This window comes from Triturus cristatus, chromosome 3_2 (assembly GCF_964204655.1).
Source record: "Triturus cristatus chromosome 3_2, aTriCri1.1, whole genome shotgun sequence".
NCBI classification, from domain to species: Eukaryota; Metazoa; Chordata; class Amphibia; order Caudata; family Salamandridae; genus Triturus; species Triturus cristatus.
In genome coordinates this window covers 353,621,197-353,647,396 of record NC_140584.1, presented here as the reverse complement: position 1 = coordinate 353,647,396, position 26,200 = coordinate 353,621,197, and the positions used below count along the sequence as shown (strand labels likewise).

General features: G+C 46.0%; 1 protein-coding gene across 2 annotated transcripts in view; it reads right to left on the bottom strand.

Annotated features, from left to right (window-relative positions):
• Positions 1 to 25,073, bottom strand: part of RRAGC (Ras related GTP binding C) — a 99,493-nt gene extending 74,420 nt beyond the window's left edge. For both annotated transcript variants that reach the window (XM_085647868.1, XM_085647869.1), the window contains exons 1-2: positions 24,413 to 25,073; positions 15,055 to 15,258 (exon numbers count right to left, since the gene is read on the bottom strand). In XM_085647868.1, coding sequence (XP_085503994.1) covers positions 15,055 to 15,258; positions 24,413 to 24,598 — 390 coding nt within the window. In that variant the 5' untranslated portion in view covers positions 24,599 to 25,073. The remainder of the gene's footprint in view (positions 1 to 15,054; positions 15,259 to 24,412) is intronic.
• Between the last annotated feature and the right edge of the window lie 1,127 nt (positions 25,074 to 26,200).

The window sequence follows — 26,200 nt, the reverse complement described above, 5'->3', positions numbered from 1 at the left end:
CTTCACTATGTTGTTGCGATGAGAGAATAGGTTTCTGGATGACCAATAACCAGTACAAAACAGTCTACATATCGAGACATCCATGAGCTCCAAGAGACTATGTAAATGGTGAACAATGTAAAATATTACAAGTGGGAAACATGAGATAGATGTATTTTAGGACTACAACCTGCAGGTATGTTTTAAAGGCCAAAACTATTTTTCTCAAACTTCACCAGAATAGCATTTTTCTTCTCATGTAATTTCACCATCAATGCTGGACTCAAGCACATTTGCAAGAAGGTACAACTGGTATTGCTTTGTGCCAAGAACATTTTGTACCATTAACCTAATAGCAAACGTAATAAAACAAATATGAAAGGGTGCATTTGAAACTACACCTACTAGATAGCAGCAGACAAAACCTCTATTTTTGTACAAGTATACAAATGTCACTTTCACAAACTTCTGTGGCTGCAACAAATGGTAAAGGGCACCATTCCAAGCCAAAATCTCTGCAACCAAAAAAATCACAAATTATTGCCACACCTACTCAGGCATGTGTAATTTAATAAATATATCCACTAGTTCATGGGACAGGGTGCTTTGTAAATCTATTTGTCATGTACAAAAATCCATTTGTCCCTTTGGTGCCATGCAGTGCGGTGACAAATTATGGCAGCAGCCTTATCAATCAATCACAAAGGTATTTGTAGAGCGCGGCTTGTCACCCTGGGGGTTCTCCAGGCACAGTGCTGCAGGTTTCAATTGAAGAGCCAGGTCTTGAGTTTCTTCCTGAAGAGGTTCGGGGAGGGTGGGGTGCAAAGGTGTTCCAGGCTTTACCGACGAGGTGATAGAAGGAGCGTCTTTTGGTGCAACTGCGGCGGATGCTTGGAGTCTGTGTGAGGGCGAGGTGAGCGAAGTGAAGGTTTCTGGATGGCTGGTGGAAGGTCAGGCGATGTTTCATGTAGTGTGGACCTAAGTTGTGGAGGGCTTTGTATGCATGGGTCAAGAGCTTGAACTGGCATCTCTTCTGGACGGGGAGCAGTGGAGGTCCTTGAGGTGTTGGGCGATGTGTGGTCTCTTGGGCAGCTTAAGTATGAGCCTAGCTGCTGCGTTCTGGATTGTCTGGAGCCTTCGCAGGAGTTTGGAGGGCCTGCATCACAGTTTTCCTGGTGTTGATGGAAGCCATCTGACGATTTTGCTGAGCATGCAGATCATGTGGAAAAAGTGCTTACCTCGTGTTTCATGGAGAGTTTGCGGTCTAGTACAATGCCAAGGTTGAGGGCATGGTCTTTAGGTGTGGGGGGCACCAGGAGTCATTCCAGTGGACGATGTGTCTGCCGAAGATGAGGACTTCCATCTTGTCCGTGTTCAGTTTGAGGCGTTTGTCTCACATCCATGTTTATTTATTTGCAGAGTTTTATATAGTGCTGGCTAGACCCAGAGGTATCCGAGCGCTGTACATGAGGATTAGCGAATTACAAGTTACAAAAAATCACATTACATCCTGTCAACGCACACAGTTTAGAGGGCTAGTGACCTTAACTTTTAAATGTAGATATAAGTAGCAAATATCCAGGGATGATACATTATAGTTCTGGGTTGCCTACATAAGATTGAAGTCTTCTCTAGTCAATGTATATGACAAGAACACTGACTCGCCAAATTCTTCAATGAGGTACAGAACACATGCGTTAAAATTCAAGTAAGGCCTGTGTTTTGGGGCAGAGACGAACACACTTTTAGAATTGAATCTGGACAGATCACAGTGGGCTCCAAGGATCCCCTCTTAGTCCACCACCGTGATCACACACATTATGCATATGAAAGATTATAGTGACATATGAAGAGCCCAGCACCCATGCAACAAACAGTTCAAATGTTATTCATTAGGTCATGACTCTAGTTCTGGTGTACAATGCTGGCCAGTGTTGCAGAGGTTAACAGACTAGGTACAACATAGAGAGTGTACCAGTTCTACAGAGAATGCTAGGACATACTGCACATCCAAGATCTTTCAAATATTTATTGGCCAAAAAGGCCACCTCGGCAACTTCATTTCAACCCAGTCTGGTGATTATTTTTTCATATAGATACTTCCGGTGTCTGTCTTTCAGGTTACAAGTATTCAAACCAGGAAGCACCAAGATAGGCACTGGGAGTAATCTATGATCACACCGACTGAAACATTAATCATCGATTGACATAACCAGGGGCACAACGTAAGGCCACCAGTGGGTTTTCCTCAAAACAGATGCAGTGTCCTTCGGGTACCAAACCCAAAATACCCCTGCTCATTTCTGCACCCGACACTGAACCTGCAGCGGATTAAAAAAAATCCCTCCTTTTAACCTCGTCCAATCTCTCCTCTCTGTCTCATCCCAGACCTTTCTGACTACTATGAACCCTCAAACACCCATCTCAATCTTCCCCTCCTTTTTTTTTTTAACCTTTTTTACCCATGTCGCACAACTAATAGCCACACACGACCTGTACTTACAAAAACCTAATTTACTACTTCCCCTTTCAAATCCACTCCCAACATTCTATCCCTACACTAAACACACAAGAAATCAAGAGCACAAACCTAACAAAACTAATGCGCAAAGGAAAAACAATTACTAATCGACTATTAACCTCTTATCTTGGGCTCAGGTGTAGCATGCTACTCGCTGCAAAGCGCATCAGCGCCTCGTCAGGGGTAGTAAGCGATACATATTTACAATTTACAATTAGATTTACAGATGAACACATCAAAAACATGTGTAGCTACATCCTCTCCCACAACACAGCTGTACATACAACTTGATTTGATGTTGGAACGTTCCTCACGCAGTTGTGGAAGTTTTTTGCCTGGGTGGGGTCCGCTGAGAGTGAGAGGACTAGTTGGGTGTCATCGGCTAAGGAGATGATGATGTGTGGTTCTACATTACTTGAGGACTAGAGACAGTGTGGTCTGTGAGTACCATATTTATGTGAGCAAGTGAAGAACCTATATAAAGTGTTGTCAGCGAGTAGTGACACGTAGATGTTGAAGAGGTTGAGGCATGAGCCTTGGGGTACTCTGCAGATAGTAAGCTTGGGGTGCGAGGTGAAACGGGGGGTAGACTCTCTGGGTGAGACCTGTGTGGAAGGACGCCATCCATCCGAGTGCCTCGTCTGTGATTCCCATCTGGTGAAGTCGCTGGATGAATGTGTGGTGGGAGACTGTGTCAAAGGCTGTGGAGAGGTACAGGACGATGAGGGCAGCCATTTCTCCCTTGTCAAGTAAGGCTTGGATGTCATCTGTTGCTGCGATCAGGGTATCCCTGTGCTGTAGTTGGCTCTGAAGCCCTACTTACAGGGGTACAGTAGCATGTTTCTTTCTGGATGATCGGTGAGATGGAGGTTAATGGCTTTCTCCAGGACTTTGGCGGGGAACCGTAGGAGGGAGGTGGGATGGTAATTCTGGAGATCTCTGGGGTTTGCCGACTGCTTCTTGAGGAGGGGACTGTCCTCTGCGTGCTTCCATGAGTTAAGGAAGATGGTTGTAGTGATGGAGATGTTCAGGATGGTGGTGAGCTGGTGGCTGATCTTAACGCTTCCAAGGTTGATGAGCCAAGGTATGTAGGGGTCTGTTGGAGCTCCTGAGTGGATGGATTTCATCAGGGTGGTAGTAGCTGGTGTGCTGAGTTGTTCCCATGTGGTGAGCGAGTAGGTACTAGTTGTGTTCGATGGGTTGCTGAGAATGTCGGATGGTTGGAGTTTGAAGTTTGTGTAGATGGTTGTTATCTTGCTGTGGAAGTGGTCGGCGAGGGAGTCGCAGATTTCTTGCGAGGGAGGGATCACATTTTTCGTGGTTGAGGGGCAAAGAAATTCTCTAACGATGGTGAGGAGCGCCAAGTTTTTTGGTTGGCACTAGTTTCGATGCGGCATGTGAGGGCCCCCTTTATTGCGGCTTTGAGCTGGCGGTGGTAGTTGTTAAGGGTTGCTTTGTAGGTGGCTCGGTCGGAGTAATGCTTGCCGGTTCGCCATCTTATTTCTAGTTGCTTACATTCGTGTTTTAATGTACCGAGTTCTGGTGTGTACAAGCTGGCACGTTTGGTGGATCTGTTCATCTTGGGTGATTTGGTGGGGCGACTTGATTGGCGGTGTTGGTGATGCAGGCATTGAAGTTCTCTACCGTTTGGTCCAGGATGGCAGTTTTGTACAGCTGAGGGCGTCTGTCCATTGCTGTTCAGTTACTTTGGTTCAACTGCGGTAGAGTGTGTTGTTCTGGATGGAGGTAGTATGTGGTGGGCCGATGATGGTGAAACATACGATGGGATGGTCAGTCCAGGCAAGTTCTGAGGTGTGGCTGTATTCGATTCTGTTGCTGGATGTGAAGAGAGGACTAGCGTGTGTCCTGCTCTGTGTGTGGGGTTGGTGACGATCTGCTTCAGGCCGGTGTTTTCTAGTCTTTCCAGGAGGTCCGCAGTGTTGGCGTCGGTGAGGTGGTCCAGGTGGATATTGACCCCACCCCCTCCCCAAAGGAAGACAGTGTTCGGATTCAGCTGCAAGAGGGGCGATGAGTTTAGCTATAGTGTCACTGAGGCCGGTTCGTGGTTCTGGCGGTCTGTATGAGGGTGCCTCCGATGGTGGTTTTGGCGTCGACGTGGAGCTAAAAATTCATGTGCATCATGCTGGGCGTGTTGTCGTCGTTGGTGATGGTGAAGGGCTTTATTCCTTGTGCACGATGTCGATGCCTCCTCCATGTGTGTTGGCGCGGTCTCTGTGTTTTTTCATCTTGTACCCGGTGAGAGTTGTAGTGGCGATGTCACGGGCAGATGTGGGGGTGAGTCACATCTCAGTGATGAAGGTTACGTTGGGGGCAAGGATGGAGATGGTGTTCCAGATTATAGTGGTGTGTTTGCACAGTGATCTGGCGCTGATCAGGAGGCAGTCAAGTTGAACCGGAGGGGTGTCAGCGTTTGTAGTTGGAGAGTTGCTGTTCCAATTGAAGGGGAAGTGGATGATGGTGAACGGGCACGCTGTGGTGCGTGGTGATGCGAGGCAGCAGTTGTTGCTGCGTGTTGGGTCCAGGGCACAGAGCTCCGAGGTGGAGTACTATGTGGGATTGCTGGGGACCAGGGTTCCTGGCACTAGGTGCGGTCCAGGGGCAGACAGGCTTGCCTTTGACACGGACGTGCTGCGGCCTCCATTAAGTAGGCTTGGGAGGAGGGAGGGGCTGTTGGGGAGAAATGTGGGCACAGACACGGCGCAGGTGGGACCGGCGGGAACCGGCTAGGGCAGAGGTAAGCGGTGAAAACAGTTTGGTGATGAAAACACAATACAACAATAGGGGAGAAGGAGAAAACAATTGGGCACAATAGAACACAAGCATTGGCATAGCCAATAGGTCTCGCATTAATTAAGTTTGAGCTATTGGCATTGCTAAATATTGCAACACCAATTGCAACCAAAGTCTATAAATTGTAGGCCCAAAAAAGGTGTATTTTTATTTTTGTAGCAATGGTGGCATGCTGCGCTTTAGATGAATATGTTTAAAAGTAAAGTGCACCATACTGCGATTGCTACAATATTTAATTGTGGATGCGTTAACAATTGATGTGTGCACTGATGGCTGGTGGTGTGTGTGCCGGTAGAACTTGTGAACTGATGGCTGGTGGTGTGTGTGCCTGGTGGAAGTGTGCACTGCCGGCTGGTGGTGTGTGTGCCTGGTGGAAGCGAGCACTGACGGCTGGTGGTGTGTGTGCCTTGTGGAAGTGTGCACTGACGGCTGGTGGTGTGTGCCTGGTGAAAGCGTGCACTGACGGCTGGTGGTGTGTGTGTGCCTGGTGAAAGCATGCACGGACGGCTGGTGGTGTGTGTGTGTGTGTGTGTGTGCCTGGTGAAAGCATGCACGGACGGCTGGTGGTGTGTGTGTGTGTGTGTGTGCCTGGTGAAAGCATGCACGGACGGCTGGTGGTGTGTGTGTGTGCCTGGTGGAAGCGAGCACTGATGGCTGGTGGTGTTTGTGCATGTAGAAATTGTGCACTGATGGCTGGTGGTGTGTGTGCCTGGTGAAAGCGTGCACTGACGGCTGGTGGTGTGTGTGCCTGGTGAAAGCGTGCACTGACGACTGATGGTGTTTGTGCCTGGTGAAAGCGTGCACTGATGGCTGGTGGTGTGTGTGCCTGGTGAAAGCGTGCACTGATGGCTGGTGGTGTGTGTGCCTGGTGAAAGCGTGCACTGACGGCTGGTGGTGTGTGTGCCTGGTGAAAGTGTGCACTGACGGTGTGGTTGTGTGTGGTTTTGTGTGTGTGTGTGGTAGTGTGTGTGTGTTGTGGTAGTGTGAGTGTGTTGTGGTAGTGTGTGTGTGTGTTGTGGTAGTGTGCTTGTGTGAGGTGTGCTTGTGTGTGTGGTTGTGTCACAGGGCAGCAAAGGGGAAGAGAAGGAGAAAAAGGCACAGAATCATGGGGGCAGCGAAGGGGATAGGAGAAAAAAAGGCATAGAATCACGTCGGCAGCGTAGGGGACAAAAGGAGCAAAAATGCACAGAATCACGGGGGCAGCGAAGGGGACAGGAGAAAAAAGGCACAGAATCACGGGGGACAACTAAGGGGACAGGAGGAGAAAAAAGGCACAGAATCACGGGGGCAGCGAGGGGGACAGAAAGAGAAAAAAGGCACAGAATCACAGGGGCAGCGAAGGGGACAGAAGGAGAAAGGCACAGAATCACGGGGGCAGCGAAGGGGACAGAAGGAGAACAAGTTAGGAGAGAGGTGTGAGGAAAGACGCCAGTACATAGGCACTATTAGTTTCATCTCTGCAGAGTGTGTCTGTAGTGAGATTCTGGAGCAAGGAGGGAGTTTGAGAATGAGAGAGGCACTAGACATGAAGAAGGGAATAAACGTGATGGTTATTATTAGCATAAAGCACCGCTTTTCAACTACTCAGCTCAAAAAAATAAATCGCATGTTTGCCTAATGTAAAAAGCTGGTTATTTTTACCCAAATGCGTGCCACTCATTTTGTCACCATAAGAATGATAAACGGTAAAGACCTATTTGCTTGTGTTTTAATGAGTTACCTGTAGGCTACACATAAAACTTGCAAGCAAGCCCTTCTTCATCTGAGCTATCGAACTCAGCAAGGGGTCATTAATTGGATAAGAAAAGAGAGCTGTCTCACGAAAAATGGGATGAAATCTCCGCTATATCAAAAATAGGTTTTGAATAAATAATTCTCTTTTTTTTTAAAGTCTTGAAAGTATGATCTCTTTACTAGGCCAGCACATGACTTTGTTGATAGCAGTGTACAGTGAAATGTAACAGAGACAGACTCGTATATGTGCTTCCTGACCCTGGGGCAATGCCTACGTCACTGGTCCTCAGTATTTGCAAAATAGGACATGATAAACCCAATAACATATGTTCAATTTAAAAAAAAAATAGTTTTTGAATACTTATCCATCAATAGTTATTGAAGGTTATATTCAATAGCAACCTACAGAACATAGAACTCGCGTAAAAAGACGACTGCATAGAGAACCTATAAGTTAAACCTCCTACATGGTAACTGCTGTGAGAGGTATCTGGAGTGTTGCCTCTGACTCAGCGGAAAGTTGTGTGTGCAGTTTTTGGAGTCTGAATGGAGTGAAAGCACATATGTTTTCAATTAATGGAGTCACAGGAGGGGTGGTGCGCGCGCGAGCGCCCGCCGTGGCTAAAGTGAAAGCACTTACACACTGACAATCCCTCATCGCGATCACTCTAAAAGCGAAAGTGATCGCGATGACGCACGCTAGGGATGCGGGCGCAGCAGCGGGGGGGAGGGGTATGGTGCTGTAGGCTGGCGCAGGAAAGGCAGATGGCTGGGCGAGAAGGGAGAGGGGAATGTGGGGAGCAGCTGTGCGCGTGCACGCCATCGTGCACTGTAGCTTGTCGCCAGCATAACAATGTGGGTAGCACTTTCTAAACCCACCTACCAAATGTCTCGCAGAGCATCGCTTACGTGATAGCTCAGGCGAGACCTAAAACGTAATCATGCAGGAGTCTAAACGAAAATGGCTATAGAAAAGTAAATTCCGCCTCAAACAATTGTAATAGATTGTAATGTCCTGGGAGCGCTGTGGCCCGTATCATGGGATAAAAAAAAAAAAGGCCAGTAAAAGCTGCTCACAGAAGGCATTCAATATTGGTCATAGTATGGGCTGTGCGTTACACCACGTAAATGTCAAAATAGATATTAATCATAAAATAATATATAACGAAACCATGTAAAGCAATGGGTTAAATACGGTGAGGCGTGTATGGCCACTTCCCTTGTCAAATTGTGAAGACAGTAATGCCAATTAATGCTGTTCCCGTTTGGCGCAGCGTGTTACATCACATATAAGGCACGTTAGAGATGGGGGAGAAAAGCGCATTGGAAGCGCGTATAGCCGCTTCTCTGTCCTAGCTTTCATTTAAGATATCAGTGGGCGCGTCACATTATGTCACGTATCAATTCAAAAAATAAGAACAAAACGCAATTAGTTAAAATTTAAGGACAGCGCTACGGTTTCGTTGCGAGCGAAGGATAGTGTTAAAGCAAGGTCAGGGAAGTAGAATGCGAAAGGGAATGAAGAGCGCATCGTAATGCTTATCTGAACGACCGAGAACCAACGTCTAGGGTGCCGAAGGAAATGAACTCCAGCGCTGCCCTTAAAATAGTGTGCGTTTTCCGGTATTGGCATGGCTATAGGGATGGAGCCACGTCTAGAATAGAAAGACTAGAGCGAAGCCGGTAAAAAAAAAAAAAAAGAAAAAATTAAAGGAGATGTAGGTTCTAAATAAAGTAGTCTTCCATTCAGAGCATGACTAAAGCGAACACGATATATATCACGGTCACAATAAAGTAAAGGCAACATTGAAAAATTAAAATGTATTAAGACAAGTTGCCGTGCGGCCGCGAAAGTGATCGCAATCGCAAACAGTGAAAGTAATCGCGGCAAGCGCGACGCGTGCGCTCGCGCACATGCACTGTAGGTCTAGACTGGCCTGGTAGGACTTTTTGGCGCCCTCTCAATAAGTCTCGCAGAGCATCGCTTACGCAATAGCTCAGGCGAGACCTAAAAATATGGTGGATTTCGAATAGCTACTGCACTCAGCCAAAAGGAATAGCAGTCTGTTGTATGCACTTATGTATACGTGTTGTCTGTAGACCCATGCAACTACTAACAAGGAACAACATATGTCTGATTGTTTGAGTATGGCAGAAGGGGGTTATTATGGTTTGGGGGGGGTTGATATAAGACCGGAGTTTTGTAATGTGGTGTGGTGATACTGAGTGTGTGAGTACCAGACGACTTTGTGTTGGTGGAGAGGAGTAGCTGGAGTGATTTGGGGAGAAAAAAGGAAAGTCTGCCTAGTGAGTTTAGAAGTGGGGCTCAATGCAAATTTTGCAAGTAGACAAGAAGGGGATGAGAGTTGAGTGGCATAGGAAGGGACCTTTGGGTATAGGCTTAGAGTGACATTGAGCGCGTGCAAGGGTTGTTTGTGCAGGTTGGAGCACAGGGGTAGGGAAGCAATCAGTTTTTAGTTTCTGACCATTTGTGCAGGGCTGGTCCAGGTTCTTGTACAAGGCTGGTGTGCGGTCTGAAGATGGTTATGCGTTGTGCAGGCATGGGGATTTTCAAAATTTTAATAGTGTGGGAAAATTCATTTAAGGTGATGGTTTTTGGTAGCTTAAGGTAAACAAGTGTCTTGTGTGTAAGAAGTCGGTGCAATTTGCATAGTTGGATGAGAATCTGTCATGACTGAAGAAAATGTAGCCTGTGTGGTCGGTGTCGTTGGGCTGTTCGGTGTGGCAACATTTAGTGTTATTGTGCAACTGATGTGCATGGAAACACACTGCAAGTTTCGACTAACATTAAAATCCAAGTACATTCACCAACCAAGTTATAGGTGTTGAGGTCAGTGATATCTTTATTATTGGGGCCCCTGGCAAACATTTGGGGCCCTCCAGTTCCTTACAAGGTTAAATGTATTACCGATTTTCCGCGAATTCAAGCCCTCATGATACCAAATAAGGATTCATATGAGACTTTCAGAAATGGGAGTCCACAAACACAGCCAGTGGCTCAAGCTGCCCAAAGTCTAGTAGCCAAATGCTACAGAACGTCAGCTTGAACAAGCACTGTTAAAGCGATTTCTTTTTGCACTTTGAGCTACACTCTTGCCTCGCAACAGCAATATTTGACATGGAATGCAGGGTCTAACTAGGCTGTTCCTCTCATTGTAGGAGGGACACCAAAGATGGCTCGGTGGCTATTTCATGGTCTAATATACATAATAGTAAAATAAGATATATGAATTTGACATTTTAGGCTTAATTGCTGGATATTCGTATTCACCAAATTCTCCTTCAGAACAGGCATTCTTGCTGCAACAGTAAGTTCAAAGGCCTGCTTGAAAGATTTCCACTATTCAGTGAGGTGAAATCTGACCATTTCTCCTCCTCTACTTTGTCCTGCCTCTTTCTAGGAGTAAACTTCTGCCTATACAGTGACCTTCTCCCCTTCTGAGTTAGAAAAATGGGAGGATTTGGGTAAAAGGAGTATAGAGAATCAGAAGAGAAGCAGAGACGGGAGCTAGAAATGAGCAGACAGTTGAAGTAAGGAGACAAGGTGAAGTAAGGAGACAAGGTGAAGTAAGGAGACAAAGTGAAGAAAAAAGTGATGTCGCAAGAAAGATACAGATAGGCAGAGAAATAGATGCTAAGATTTTAGAGCAAGCTAAAATTAGAGTGAGTTAGAGAAAACAAAATGTAGGGAGGAGGTGGGTGCACTGAAGGAGGAGTTCGAGGGAGGTAGGAATGTGAGGATAGGACAGAAGCATAGGGAGCTGCATTTTAAAGATGAGCGTGTAGGCGAAAAATGAGAAGTGAGGTGTAGAAAGACAGGCCAGGAAAAGAAAACAGTGAAAGACAAAGGTGAAGGGGAGATTTGTTTGTAGTGAGATTAAGTAGAGGGACAGACGTCAGGTAGAGAAAGAGGAGTGGTTCATACAGTCAAAGAGTGGAGAGTGCTGAGAAGCAGCAGAGGTACACTGGTGACAGAGATATGCACAACGATACAGCGGTGAGGCAGAGAGTGAGAACTGCATTAGAGGAGGTCCAAAGAGTAAATGACAGAAAAAGATTGTGAGTAAGGCTTAAGGTTGTGAGAGAGGAGGTACAGGAAACAGAGGGTGGTGCAGAGGTGAGGTGGTGAACAATAATAATAAAGTAAAGGCAACATTGAAAATTTAAAATTAAGACAAGCGGCCGTGCGGCCGCAAAAGTGATCGCAATCAAACAACAAAGCGGCCGCGAAAAGCGTCCATCTAGGCTGGCCTGGTAGCACTTTTTGGAGCCCTCTCAATAAGTCTCGCAGAGCATCGCTTACGCGATAGCTGAGGCGAGACCTAAAAAATGGGCAATAATAAAGACAAATTGGCAATATAAACAGACTTTTTGGCAGAATATAAAAACAATTGGGCAGAAATAAATGGACAATTAAAAACAGACAGACAACTGGGCAAACTTAAATAGACAATTGGGCTTATGGTGTAGGAAAAGGGCGATAGAGGCTGACCGGGGGCTTGAAGGGTCGGGGCAGCGCCTCTGACCTATCCTGCCTGAGGCAGAAGCAGCGCTTACAGTGAGACACTCATCTCTTGGCTCTTCCTGGCTGGCGTAAAGGGCACATAGATCCTTGGTGAAGAGACCACCACCTGAGGCTCCTCCCCAAGCACTAATCGCTTGCATCCTTAATCACCAAGCCCTGAAGCCTGTGTGCTGAATGATCTACGAAGATTCTAATTTTCCCAGATTACTCACGTTCGGTCCAACAACGCAGACGCTCTTTGGAGGAGGTCAAGCAGAAGCTCAGCGCCCTTCACGCACAATACATGCTCCTCTTCGCAGCCAGACTAAAAGTTGTGTTCAACTCCTCCACCCACTTCTTTGACACTCCTGAGCAGGCATGGGAGTGGGCAAAGGAATACCACCCGCTCCACCACAATGAGAATCTGAGACAATCCGGCCGGGACACGGATGACACAGGCCCACCTCCAGCGCCCAAACCACCCCAGAGATGACGCACGAGGTCCCCAGCAGGACTTCCCCCTGGCAAACATCGTGTGGAATATTAGAGCCTGATTTAGAACTCTGCGGATGGGTTACTCGGTTACAACAATGACGGTTATCCAGTCAGTCGAAATATAAATCCCATAGCATAGAATAGGATTTAATTTTCGGTGGACGGGGTATCCGTCACTGTTGTGATGGAATAACCCATATGCTGAGAGTTAAATCAGGCTCCAAATCTGAACCCCCCTCATCATCTGTATGAGAAACGGCCTGCAGCGTTAGGGCCGTCTACCCCTGAACTGGCGTGCAGCCATGTTCAAAATGATTGAGCTATCCTCATCTAATTCATCAGAAATGGTTTCAAACCCTGAAATCGAAGGTCACTACTTTTATCTTCGCAGGGAGACACTGCCGTGTGCACTTTGCTCCCCCACACCCTCATGATAGTGGAATAGGCATACCTGCCCCATATATTAACTACCTGGCAGCACGGCTCGCGCCAATTAATGACTGGTTTAAATGAAGGTGGAATGGCTCAACTTCCTTGAGGAATTGAATCAGCTGCACCTCGACAGGCTCCTAGGACTGTTCTACAGATTCCCTATACTACAGACACTCACAGAATGCACAAGGTGGCCCTTCCGTGCTGGAGGAGAGCTCTCCGACTTACCGGCTGGGACCACAAGTTCACTGTGATGACCCTGCTGTAACAGGATAGATGTTTCCTCCATGTGACATGCCTTCAAGGATTTAGGAGGTGGGGCAGAATCATTATCACTCACCTGGGGGTATGTCTGGCGGGGCAAAACCCTAATGTCCTTCCAAGACATGCAAGAACACTCCCAGCTTTCCCACACACAATGCCATCATGCCCTTTCTGTCCACCTCACACCAGATACACATCTTCCAGAGTTAAATCCCCTGGAGGCCAAGCTCTTAATGGGAAAGCGAGCCATCTCCACGGTTTACCACTCCCTCATTCTTAACGCCCCGGACTGCTTACCTGAGTTACAGATGTGATGGAGACATGGGTGGGAGACCTTGATGAAGATGATTGGCGTAAGGCCACAAAGACTGCAAGGAAACTGGCGATCTCTTCACACCTTCGCATGATCTTACCGAACTACCTTCACATTGCCTACCCGAGTCCCCAACATTTACACTGAGCAGGCAATACTGTTCCAGGCCACTGTGCACACTGTAAACTGCCAGAAGCTGACTTCTTCCATTTTACCTGGGCTTGCCCCATACAGACCCCCTTTTGAGAGGGTATACACAATGGGAGCTTTCCAAGGCCTTTGAACGTCAACTTGACCTCACCCCCAGGTGGGTTTGCTGGAGGGGGGTGGGTGGCCCAAGGATAGAGAGGCTCTTCAATGGGGTGGCCTCGAAGGTGGCTAAATGAGAAATTACTCTTAGGAACCCCTGTCTTAGGTGGACTAGAGGAGGGGTGTCGACTAGTGCACCAACTAGAAAAGGCCAATTTATGAGGTCCCGGGCTGACCCAGCAAGCGGGAGAAGATTTGGGGTAATTGCTGGGTGTCGCATGGGTTCATTGTTGCAACATCTTCAGTATGTACCTTTACTCAACACACGTAATGCTAATATGTAGAGCTGGTCAATGTGTCATTCGTGTACGTTGGATTAAAATAAATAAAATTGGTTATAAAAAGAAATTCTATCCATCAGCTGGCTATACTGTGAGTGACGGCATTCTGCTCTTTCACAAGGAGCATATCGGCACACAAACGTTTCATTCAGTGCCAGGAACTACTGTGGTAACTTGTGCTTTTTCAGCCCAAAATAAATTTTTCCTTTTAGGCAAAGTTTTGTGTTTAATGACGAGGGCCCAGCAGCTCCCACAGTTTATTTTCATGTTTCCCGTAATCTTGTTGAAACTGGTTAGACAGATTTTCCATTATGAATATTTTTGGGAAATACTAGCATGCATCAAACAGTTTTTACTAAATGATACTTCAAATAAATGCTACCTAAAATTTCACAGTAGTTTAGCTAAATATTTTTTTCTAGTTACATATTTTTGTGAACATTTTATTTTTGAACGCAAAGAATCTTCAATCTTGTTTTCAAGCTTCTGCAAATACTTGCATCTAATCAGAGAGTATTTTGGGAGTGATACGCATAGATTCATATAGTTAAACTTTGTAAACACATGTTTACATTTTTATACTTGAACCACTGTCAATAGTGCATTGCAAGCTTGCAGCATTTCCTTAGAGCACTGGCTCTAATAAAGGTTTTGCATTGATGAACCATAAATACATGTCCTAAAAGCATTAAAACATGGATACAAATCTTACATTAACTGCAGACAATGCCATTCACAGATACATAATGTGGTACTGTGAACTGGTAGACAAAGAGTTTGTACTGCGGAGGGGAGGGGGTTACTTGCCCCAAGGACAAAATCAAAATAAAAACTTGCTGTCCTTGACCTCAAACAATGTCCCGGGCATCAGGCTTTAGGAATGCCACACATCTAACTACTCTAAAAGTGCTGACTAACTGAACTCATGGCCACTAAAATCGTGACACATATCACACCAGGGTTATACTGGACAGTTCTCAGTCTTGAATGTGCAACATAGTTAAGAAATTTCCAGTACATGCACTTTTATGGCCCATGTACCGAAAATAAAGTATACGAACGGAAAAAGTGTGCAGTCAAGTTCAGCAAATAGAAATAGACTGGGTGTAAGTACATCCAGTGGTACTAATCGTAGATTTTCTATGACAAGTCTAGTTTCGCTGCAACACCTTCAGATTGGCCACCATTACTTTTACCACTTTTTCAGTCACCTAGAATTGAACATTTAAAAAAAAAAAAAAACAATTGCGTTACTCGATTTGCAATCTTCTGAGTATTTTACCTTCATTCAAGGATTTAATATTATGAACATTTGCAATTTAAAGCTAAAATGACGTCATGCATGGATGAGCAAAAGATTCCATATGCAAGAACACCGATTAAAATGTACCTGTGCATCAATGACATAAATTAAAGCTCCTGTTCCTCTGAAAATCATTTCATAATCAAAAGTAGGATCAAAAAAATCCATCTGGCCTGGAAAGTCCCAGATCTGGAAATTCACAAAGGAGCTGTTCGATATATCGTCCTTATAAATTTTGTTGGTGCTCTCCAAGAAGAGAGTCTCGTTGGGCGACATCTTATGGAACACCACCTATGGATTGGAAATAAAAGTCACTGGTTATTGCGCTTGAATGTACAGCATATATCTAGTGAACTGGGGTCTGACCACGATCAAAATAGAAACAATAGTCTCCCTGGATAAATGGCATAAGAAAACAGACAGCTTGGAAACCAGATTCACAGCAGTACAGAAAAGATTTAATGCCATGTCCAGAAAGGTTGCAGGCACAAACTCTAAAGTTAACGCCCTTGAGAAGGTATAGGAATCTGTTTCAGCGACTAGTACCTTGAACACCACTAGCACTAGATTCACACAGGTTTCTTCTTCAGACCACATTTTACCGTTCAGCCTTTGATAACCCTCTTTTAGTTCCTTGCCCACACAGAGATTTATATCACCATCACAGGCAACCTTGTAACAAAGTATTTTTTCTGCTGACCCAGCAGTTGCACTTTTAAAACAAGCATTGAAAATGCAATAGGTCTAGTCTTTGATTAAGTTAAAGCCATTTGCTTTGCTAATGGTATTGTATAGCAAAGCAAATGGCTTTAACTTAATGAAAGGCGAGACCTATTGCATTTTAATGCTTGGTTTGTTACTTACTGTATCTCAATTCTTTGTTTTTTTCAAAAGAGTAAAATAACAAAAAATGGCATGCAGATATCATAATAGACTTGAAGTGTAAGTACGGGCTCAAAAATCCAGCATGCGAAGTGATGTAGACTGGAAGGTTAAGACTGGCTGGGAGTGGGTCTCAGGTCACCCACCGTGTTACAAAAAAAAGTTAACTGCACAAGATGAGAAGTAGTGGTGAAACCAATAGTTGTAGAGTCGGGGTCCATGTGCACTGAACTTGCTTGACAACACAATGATCTTGGGCGAGTCAAACCTTAATAGTGCCTAGAAACAGGCAGAACGCAGCATTAAGCGCTACATAGAGCCGAAAGACACGTGTCAAGGTCCCCTAGGCGCACGTCAGTGTCCCAGAGTACAATGGACATTTCACTTCACACGTCCCTCTGTGCAAGGACCAGCAGAGGTTGGGGAGTGACTGAGGACAGGCAGTCCGGAGCAGAGCCCACATGGCAGGGCTCAGCGCCGAGCAGGCCCCTTGACGGGGCCTCCCGAGTCACGTCCCCCGGCTTGTGATGTGGTGAATGCCAGGAATGCAGCAGCGTCCAGTTCTCATCACACACGGAGCAGGTATCCAGAGCGGTGATGAGAGTCTGTATAGGGGTAGGTCAGATGGGAGAACAGCGCGGCGCACGCATTCACAGGGTGCGCTTCTGAGGGGTCTGGAAACACTGTCCATATGGGGATCACGGCGCACGCATGCGTGCATTAATGGGCTGCACTGTTACAGGGTATGGAAATACTGTCCATATGGGGAACACACCAGGGCGCACGCATGCGTGCATTCACGGTGTGCACTGCTCAAGGGTCTGGATACGGTCCATATGGGGACCACACCGCGCCGCACGCATGCATTCACGGGGTGCACTGCTGAAGGGTCTGGAAACACTCGAGTGCAAGTTGTGAGAGAGCATGCACGGAGAGCTCGTAGAAATAATGCGTGTGCACAGACTGTGTGTAATACTGGGTTTGTGTGAAGGGTGTCCGGCTGCAAGGAGCCCGGGAACAAAGATCGCGTAACTTGCACTCCAAGGGCATGTGCGGCAAGTGCAAGTTGTGAGAGCGTGTGCACGGAGAGCTCGTAGAAATAACGTGCATGCACAGACCGTGTGTAATACTGGGTTTGTGTGAAGGGTGTCCGGCTGCAAGGAGCCCGGGAACAAAGATAGTGTCGGCCTGTCCACATGGGCCATCCTAAAAGTGGACAAGGAGGGAACCAAGAAGCCACATTTCCAATCACGCGCCATCGTTTACCATAAACGATGACGCAAGCCAATGGGAAACAGGGGCGGGGCTTCAAGTCAAGTCAGAATCTGTATCTATTCCAAAAGGCCCTCGCATGGCGAAAGCAACGCATGTGCGCTGCTAACGACAGGCGAGACCTAATCAGTTACAATCACTGTCTCTGCCTATCGCAGCTACCCACTTACTGATGTCTAAACTATCCAGTCTTTTCTCTCACTACCTTAGCACGACCCATCTTTCTCTTTGCAATACAAACACATGCATTTACCTGCTTTGTTAAACTATAAAATAATTATTTTCAGTAGTTCTTGATAAAACAATTCCAATTTTCACATACTTTTCTATATCACCAAAGGCTAATCACTTGGGCCCACAAGTCCAAATTCAGCCTGCTTTTGCTTCAAACCATCAAGATATCAAACCATGTGCTTCTCTGAGTGTCTGGTGACTCACACCTATACCCCATCTTATTATGAAACAACTCTAACCCATTAAGACAACCAAGAAAGACCACCACCATCACAACCTACAACACCATAACCAGCTCACATGACAAACTTATGCTGCAACCGAACTGGGTGTGTGTAGATACCTACTGAGCCCTTGTCCACTCAACAGAAACTACTGTTATTTTAGTTCAAAGGCAGGGTATTCACACAAGAGTCTGGAAGCATTCAGGTAGGAAGGTATTTATTTAATGTGAGGCTCTTAGGTTCCTCAAACAACAGGTAAGTCTAGCGAAGGCTCCGTTCTTCCTCCATGTCTATCTCCTTGCTTCAACTGAACACCATACACCTAAAATTCTATTGCATAATTCACATTCAGCATTCTAAACATCAGCTCAGACAGAGGTGGGGGTGAAATGAAACACAGGATACTACACACCCTTTTCTTTCGAACTAAACAAAGACTCCCTTGTACATAAGCAATCATTCACAATTTCTTTATCTCCATCAAGTATAGATTACACATTCACTCAACAAAACCATATTAAACTCTCCAATATCCAAGTAGACACACAAAGAGAACAAACAGCAGTCACAGAAACTCTGTGAGGGGTCAAGACATGAGGATCCTAATACCCGATGTCACACAAAAAAACAAGACAACCAAGTTATGACTGCCATTACACAATGGTCGCAAATGTGTAAATCTTTCAACCTCCTCAGACGGGAGGCCCTCCCACCAAATATCTGCACACTCACAATTACACCATACAAGCATGCAGAATATGCAGTCAGACGCTCAGTCATGCAACAGCCAGGGCATAGACCCCACCAGCTTTCTTCGATAGAGGGTTTCCAGTCATCCCTAAGCCTACACATTCCAGGCACAAACATAACACAAGCATTGGCATAGCCAATAGGTCTCGCCTTTGGGACCTTATGTGTTTAGCCATGCAACAGTTGCATAACTAAATACTTATAAGGTCCCAAAAGCGAGACCTATTGGCCGTGAAAGTGATCGCGATCAAACATCAAAGCGGCCGTGCGGCCTTGAAAGTAATCGCGGAAAAGGACGGAGCGCACCCGTGCACATGCACTGTAGCTCTAGGCTGGCCTGGTAGCATTTTTTGGAGTCCTCTCAAAAAGTCTCGCCAGACCAGCACATGCGCTGGGTCAGGCGAGACCTAAAAAACTGAAAGTTTAAACATACATCACCTTAACTAAAAACGCTCTTGACTTGACTCCAGCAAAAACCTGCCACTACAATTACACTCATACACAAGGTCCCCAGGAATCCACCTCATATTATTAAACTACGTAGGAAATTGTCACAACTCTTACACATTCTCCATTGTCCACAAGCAACATATACATCCCCAGCAGGACAATATACTCCACCAATCAATCAGGGGATTATAAGCGCGCTATTCACTCGTGAGGGTCTCAAGGTGCTGGAGAAGGGGGGGGGGGTCCGCAGATCTGTTTAGCCGAAGAGCCAGGTCTTGAGGGTCTTCCTTTAGGTCTTCAGGGTGGGGGTGCATCTGATGTCTGCCGGTAGCTCGTTCCAGGTCTTGGCTGCAATCTGAGAGAAGGATCTGCCGCCTGCTCTGGCTCTGTGGATGTGCGGGGTTTCAGCTAGTGCGAGGTTGGAAGCTAGGAGGTTTCTTTTGGGTACGTGGAAGTTGATTCTGTCGTTGAGGTATTTGGGTCCGTTGTTGTGTAGGCATGAGTGAGGATTTTGAAAATGACTTTTCTCCACGGGCAGCCAGTGGAGACTTCGTAGGTGTTGGCGGATGTGTTTGTGTTGGGGGATGCAGAGGACGAGTCTGGCGTCGATGTTCTGTATTGTCTGGAGTTTGCGGAGAAGGGTCTTGTTGATAGCGGGCTAGAGTGCGTTGCCATAGTCCAGTCTGCTGGTGACGAGTGCGTGGGTGACTGTCTTCCTTGACTCAGGGGGGATCCACTTGAAGGTCTTGCGGAGGGTGTTGAAGCAGCTGGAGGTGATGGCGTTGACCTGTCGGTTCATGGTGAGTGATGAGTCGAGTACAATGCCGAGGTACTTGGCGTGGTCTGAGGGGGTATGTGGGCTTCCGAGAGCAGTCGGCCACCAGCTGCTGTCCCATGCAGAAGGGGTGGTACGGAGGACGAGGACTTCTGTCTTCTCGGCGTTGAGCTTCAGGCAGGTGTTGGTCATCCAGACTGCGACATCTTGCATTCCTTTCTGGAAGTTTTGTTTGGCAGTGGTGGGGTATTTGGTGAGGGAGAGGATGAGCTGGGTGTCTTCGGCGTAAAATATGATGTTGAGGCCGTGTTGTCGGACGATGGCTGCGTGGGGAGCCATGTAGATGTTGAAGAGGATGGGGCTCAGTGATGAACCCTGTGGGACTCCGCAGGTGATTTTCATGGTGTCGGAGAGGAAGGGTGGGAGTCTGATCCTTTGGCTTCTTCCGGTGAGGAATGATCAGATCCAGTCCAGGGCTGTTCCTTGTATGCCTGTGTCATGTAGTCTGGCGACTAGTGTGCGGTGGGAGACTGTGTCGAAGGCAGCTGATAGGTCGAGTAGGTGGAGGGCTGCGGAGTGGCCTTGGTCCAGGAGGGTGCGGATGTCGTCTGTGGCGGCGAATAGGGCGGTCTCTGTGCTGTGGTTGCTTCGGTATCCAGATTAGAACGGGTCGAGGACGGCGTTCTCTTCAATGAATTGTGTCAGTTTCCTGCTGACTGTTTTCTATGCAACTTTGGCTGCAAGGGGGAGGAGCGAGATGGTCTGATAGTTCTTGAGGTCTGTGGGGTGAGCTGTGGGCTTCTTGAGCATGGGTCTGACTTCTGCGCGCTTCCAGTCGTCTGGGAAGGTGCCTGTTTTGAAGGTGGTGTTGATGGTGCGTTGTAGTTCGGGAGCGATGGCGGCTGCGGCTCTGTGGTAGATGTGAGGGGGGCAGGGGTCGGAGGGGGCCCCACGAGTGGATGCTTTTCATGCATCCACCAAACACACACAAATGTATAGCTCAGCACTCCAACAAGCCCAACATCTAGTAACACTAGCTGCACAATCCAAAATGACCAAGTGCCAGGATGAAAACAGCACATTTTTTACCCAGGCTCTCTGGAAACTGAACCAGAAAAATTTGGAAAGTCGCCCGAACACAATGATGACAGCCTCTAGTAGGCATGTATTGAAAATGTATTGATATTACAACAATTAAACACTACATCAATACCACCATTAACACCAGGCCACATCCGCATTTAAAGAAGCACTCACCTACAACGTTCTAAAACTACATTAAATACTATTATTTAAACACTGACCGAATCCATTAATCTCATTAAAATGCACCACAAAACAATCACAAAACGTACTCTCCCTCTTATACAATACACCTTTTAAATCTTCAATTCATACAGAATGAAGACTCGGGTGAAATGTTTGGATATCACCCCCAACACTAGGGCGAAACTTGTGGCCATCACCCTGAAAACCATGTGGTACTACTCTTTCCCGCATTTTCATTCCACGTGGTACTTTCCTCTTCAACCTCTCTTAACATGGTACTTATCTTCTTCAACTAAGTACACCATGAGGTACTCCCCCACACTTATGACAGGGTACTATTCTTCCCTAACTTTGCATACCATGGGGTACTCTCCCATTAAAATTCTACCAACATGGTACTGCTCTGGCACTACACTCCATTTCTCAAAATGGGGTCCTACTCTTCCCCACATCCACAACATTTGGAGGCGTAAAACCAACAGAAATCTATATAGCATACAGATGGGTACTCACCTTGTTCCTCAAACTTCTATGTAGACTCCATATTGAGTAAAAGAAAATGCTCACTCAGTATTCCGAAAAACTACAGATGGATAATTTAAACATACAACCGGTTTTGCAGAATCAAGCATTTAGCACAGCACGACCGTTAATTGCGATTCTCAAACAGAATTTAGCTTACACAAAACCATGCTAAACTGACACATACATTACTAATAAGCTGTATATGCCACATGTCAATACACAACAATCACCAAACTGTTCCCCATATTATTTACCCTCACAGTTGGTAACAAAGCAGGCTTCTTAACAGAAGTGCATAAAATAATATGAACTCCATGGATGTGAATTAACATTGCCACTGTTCACATTTAAGACAGGCAAGGTCTTTACTTCCCATGACGTCAGGAACCAGTGCACCCTCAAACAACATAGTCTCATTTCTGTCTCCAATGTACTTGAAGATAGTCCTGATTCTCTTTCTAAACTAAGCATGAGGCCTAGGTTAGTCCTTTTTGAACGTCTCCAGGCATGTCCCAATCAACCAGCTTGCTACCCTCCTTCATGATGTCACAGTCTACACTGCCAGTGTGTCACTCTGACACTAATGTCTGGAATTCAAAACATTGGTGAGTATCTCTCACAATGCCCACAAACACCACACTCTTCTTCCTGGTGCCGCACATTATCTCTGTTCACTGCCGTGACCACAACACTGGAAGGAGCCGTGCAACCGCCTCTAGTCACGCTGGGCACCATAAAATATGTGAATGCTTCAAGCAGTGGTCTTAGTCTGCCCGCTGTCCTTCTCAAACAGGCCACATTCCATCAACAGGGTGCTTGCCTGTCATGTGGCACATGCCCCTCTAGTGATGCAGGCGGCTTGTGAGTGATGTATGATCCCAGCATACATGATACTTGAATTTAAATGGAACGATGTGCAACCACTGCAGTACACTAACCCCAACAAGGCACACAGCACCCTCAAGAGGCAAGGACTAACCAGTGCCACGACCACCGTAATTGACAAATCATACAGCATACTCTTCAATGCATATCGTTACATCACCGTCACTGTTGAATGCATTACTGTCTGAAGCTTCATGGGTCATTTCAGTTATGCTTACTGTGAAGAAAACGCACTGTCTCTTCCCACTGTCTGAAACAGCACTATCCTTATAACACTGTCTCCATAGGTTGTCCTTAAGCTTAGGACTACACATTGGAACACAACAGCTCAGTTTCTAACTTTCCTCAGATGGATTCTTGTCCTTGCAAGAACGTGCCCACCCTTCTCACCGAGATCCTCCTATACAGCAGCCAGTGCGGACACAATTTGAGAGTGGGAAAAGGCGGGCACACATTAGTTCTCCATGGTCACAGGGCTAACTTCCTTCTGACAACAGGCCTCCTCCTTTACCAGAGAGGACTCCCAACTGCCACCAAAGTCCAACTGCATTTTCACGCAGGTCCTTAACAACTTGTTTCCAAAATTATATGGTTAGAGAGCAGGGTTTTGATGTGAAAGGGTCTCTCGTTACCTTCATATAACCCTTGTCTCGCCATATATTCATATATTTAGCCACTTCAATTTTGTAGTTGGCAACTGTTTATTTTATTATTTCAAAATCCACTGTAGAGTCACCCCCTCTTGGCATCAATCTGGAACCAGGTTTCTCAACCGTAGCAGCTCAAAAGGGTACAACCCTCTGACTTGATTTGAAGTGAACCTGTATAACAACAAGGGGGCATGAAGAACCTTCCTTGCTCCACTCTAGTCCACTCTTAATCACCAGTTGAAAGGATTCTTTGGCAACACTAGTAAACCTCTTAAACTGGCTTTTGGATGATACATTGAATTTTAATAAAAAAATTAAAAAAAGATAAACTTATGCACCACATTCAAGTTGTGGATCATTGTCCAATGCCGACTTTTAGAATCCCTGACCCTGCATAAAAATATAATCTAAAAATTCAACTATATTCTCCATCGTGACCTTGCCTACTATCCTTATCTCTAGCCACTTAGTAAAATAATCCACAAGGACAATGCAGAATAAATCCTGTATAGAAACACAACAAAGGGAAATATAAAGTTAATACCTAGATTCCTCCACAGTCCATGCTTCAACTTCCACAGGTTTAGTAGACTTATCACTGTGGGGATATGAAGGGCATACACGTAACCAGGCATCTAGGAGAGAATCATTGCATGCCAACCATAATATTCACATGTAGGACCTTAGGTTACAGGAACCGCAGTATGTGATGTCTGGGTTTCATCAATCCTCCCACTTGTGTCTACATCCTAGCGTCCACTCCACAACACACCCCAACATAACTCACTCTCAGCATTCCAAGTACCAGCTCAGACACACACGGAATGGGGAAACACATGATACTGCAGCTGTCTCTCACTCTTCCACAATTTTCTGCTATTCTCAGAAACATGGCACTCTTCTTTCTGGGATAGGAAATCAATGGTATTAGCAGTTACCAGGACAGGTAATGGATAATGGCAACATAGACAAGGATGGTCTAGAAATAACTCTGGTGGGTTAAAGCCTGTGGCGGGAGACAGCAATGATCAGAAATAATAGTCAATAACCCAAAACAGGATAGAAGGAATGCTTTCAGTACGTCAACCACTGGCAATTGCTTGGGATAACATTCTAACCCATCATTCTTTTTCACATCATGCTACCTCAGATTAGACCCAGTCATATTGAAAGCAGTCCTTGCCCTGCTCCAATAGGTCCAGTCCAGTCAAAACTGTCAAGCCAAGTCCTCTGAACCAGAACACAAGTAACGCCTGAGGTGGCCTGGTGAGAAAAAGAACAATGGGTTGGAATGCTAACATGAGCGACTGCCAGTGGTTAGACGTATTGCAATAATTTCTCCCAGGACCTTTCGTTGTTGGAGTACTCGTTATTTTCATGCTAGTACTTGGAATTTCTCTTTTACCATTAGGGCACTAACCTTAAAATGCACAGCATAATTTTTTGGGCTGTCTTTACAATCAGGATCGACTGATATAGTTATAAGTATTTGGCATGCAGCCACGTTGCAGCTTGTAAGTTCGGCTTACCTTCTGGATGGAGGACTTCCCACTGCGCCGCAGCCCCATGAGCAAGATGCGCGGCTTGCTGTCTGCAGGAGCCTCGCTCTCCTCCAAGTCCGCCTCCTCCACCCCATAGCCAAAGTCCTTAGGGAAAGAGTCCACTGGCCCATAGCTGCCCTGTAGCTGCTCCTCGTCCCCGTACTGGATAGACATGTCCGCCAAGGGAGCCTGGTCCTGCCAAAAGCAAGAGGGAATCGCAGTTTGGATTAACAGGACTTCCACCACCGCCTGCCGCGCATCGGGCGAATGGGAGGCCCTGAAGAGCCGTGACCTGTCACACTGGACACCGACCTCACGCGCTCGAGTCTGCACCGCACCAGTGACACTTGTATACTTCCACGGACAAGGGAGTCCCCCTTATTTAAAATCAGCTCCCCCGTATCTCCTCTTCCTTTCCACCGAACTCCTCGCAATGACCACGCCTTGCTCTCTTGGTCTAACCGATGATTCGCTGTAGAATAGCAATCCAAACCTCTGATTGGTTAAGGCCATACGTCGATCGTAGGATTAGACGTCAAGCTCAGCAAACAGGTTCGGTGTGTCGTGGATCATGTGCCTAGAAATCACCTGACTGGCAAAAGCTGCTCCCGAGTCTTGCGGCTGATGAAGAAGAACGATTATGCACTTTGACCTCACAGCTGACGCAGCCCGCTGGAGAAAAGACAAGAGAAACAGAAAAGGGACTGACTAGTGCCTATGAACTACGGGGCCATCTTGCAATGGAAGCCAGTTCAATTTTACATCAAGGCCCGGAGGCCAATATTATGCATTATCCCTTTTATTGTTCCCCAGACAGCAGCAACAAACAAGCAATAGAATCAGAACACTTTCAGCTTCTAAAACACTGAACATGCATATACATGTAGAACTGGCAGTCATCTTCCTCTTTTGTTGCTGCTCAGTGATCAGATAAGGCACACTTTTAAGTTGTCCCCTTGTATAAGATTAATTAGTTTGTTGTTTAAAGAAATATTGTATAATTTATTAAAAAGGTATATTTATTAAGCTAATTTTGAATTAATTGGAGTACATAAGTGTATCGTTTAGATTTGTTGCGTGAGGATTTTGTGAAGGTTTGACAGCTTAGAGTTGATTGCTGTTGCAAGCATATTTAGAGGGTATGAGCTTTGGAAATAAAAGGAAGTATGGTTAGGTATAAGTATTAGAAAGTTTAGCGGGTATGGAAAATAGCGTTTTTGGCTTGTTTAAGTTACCTTGGTATGGCGGTTGGACGTTTGTGGCCTAGCACGAGGCAACGAGTGTTTGGTCCTCGAGCGCAGATGGAGTTTGTGTCTTGAGGCGATCGAATCTCTAGCGTGGAAGGCGCGTGCAGCATAAAGAAGGACATTTTGACCTAGTGAGGCCGCCGTACGCACGCAGCGTGTGGCGGACATTTTTGAAGATTGGGAATAGCTTTATTACATTAAAGGGGCATTGACGCGGACATATTTAGGGATAAGAAATACGAAGTCTGTCAGAACGCTGGTCAGTTTCTGACAGACTTCGGTCGAAAGTTCAGCAGGAGGTCGTGTTTTTGAGTAGAAGATTGGAGCTAAGGGAAAGAATTTTAATATTAATGTTAGAGTTAGAAAATAGGAAAGGAGTATAACAAGGATTTAAGAACTAGTTTGTTGGAAGAACTTTAGAGGAAATTTGTAAGTTGGTATTGTTGGAAAGTTGAGACAAAAAAATGGATGGTGTTGAAGGAAACTTTGAGGAGAGAATGAAGAGCTACATGGAAAAGATGTTTGAGGA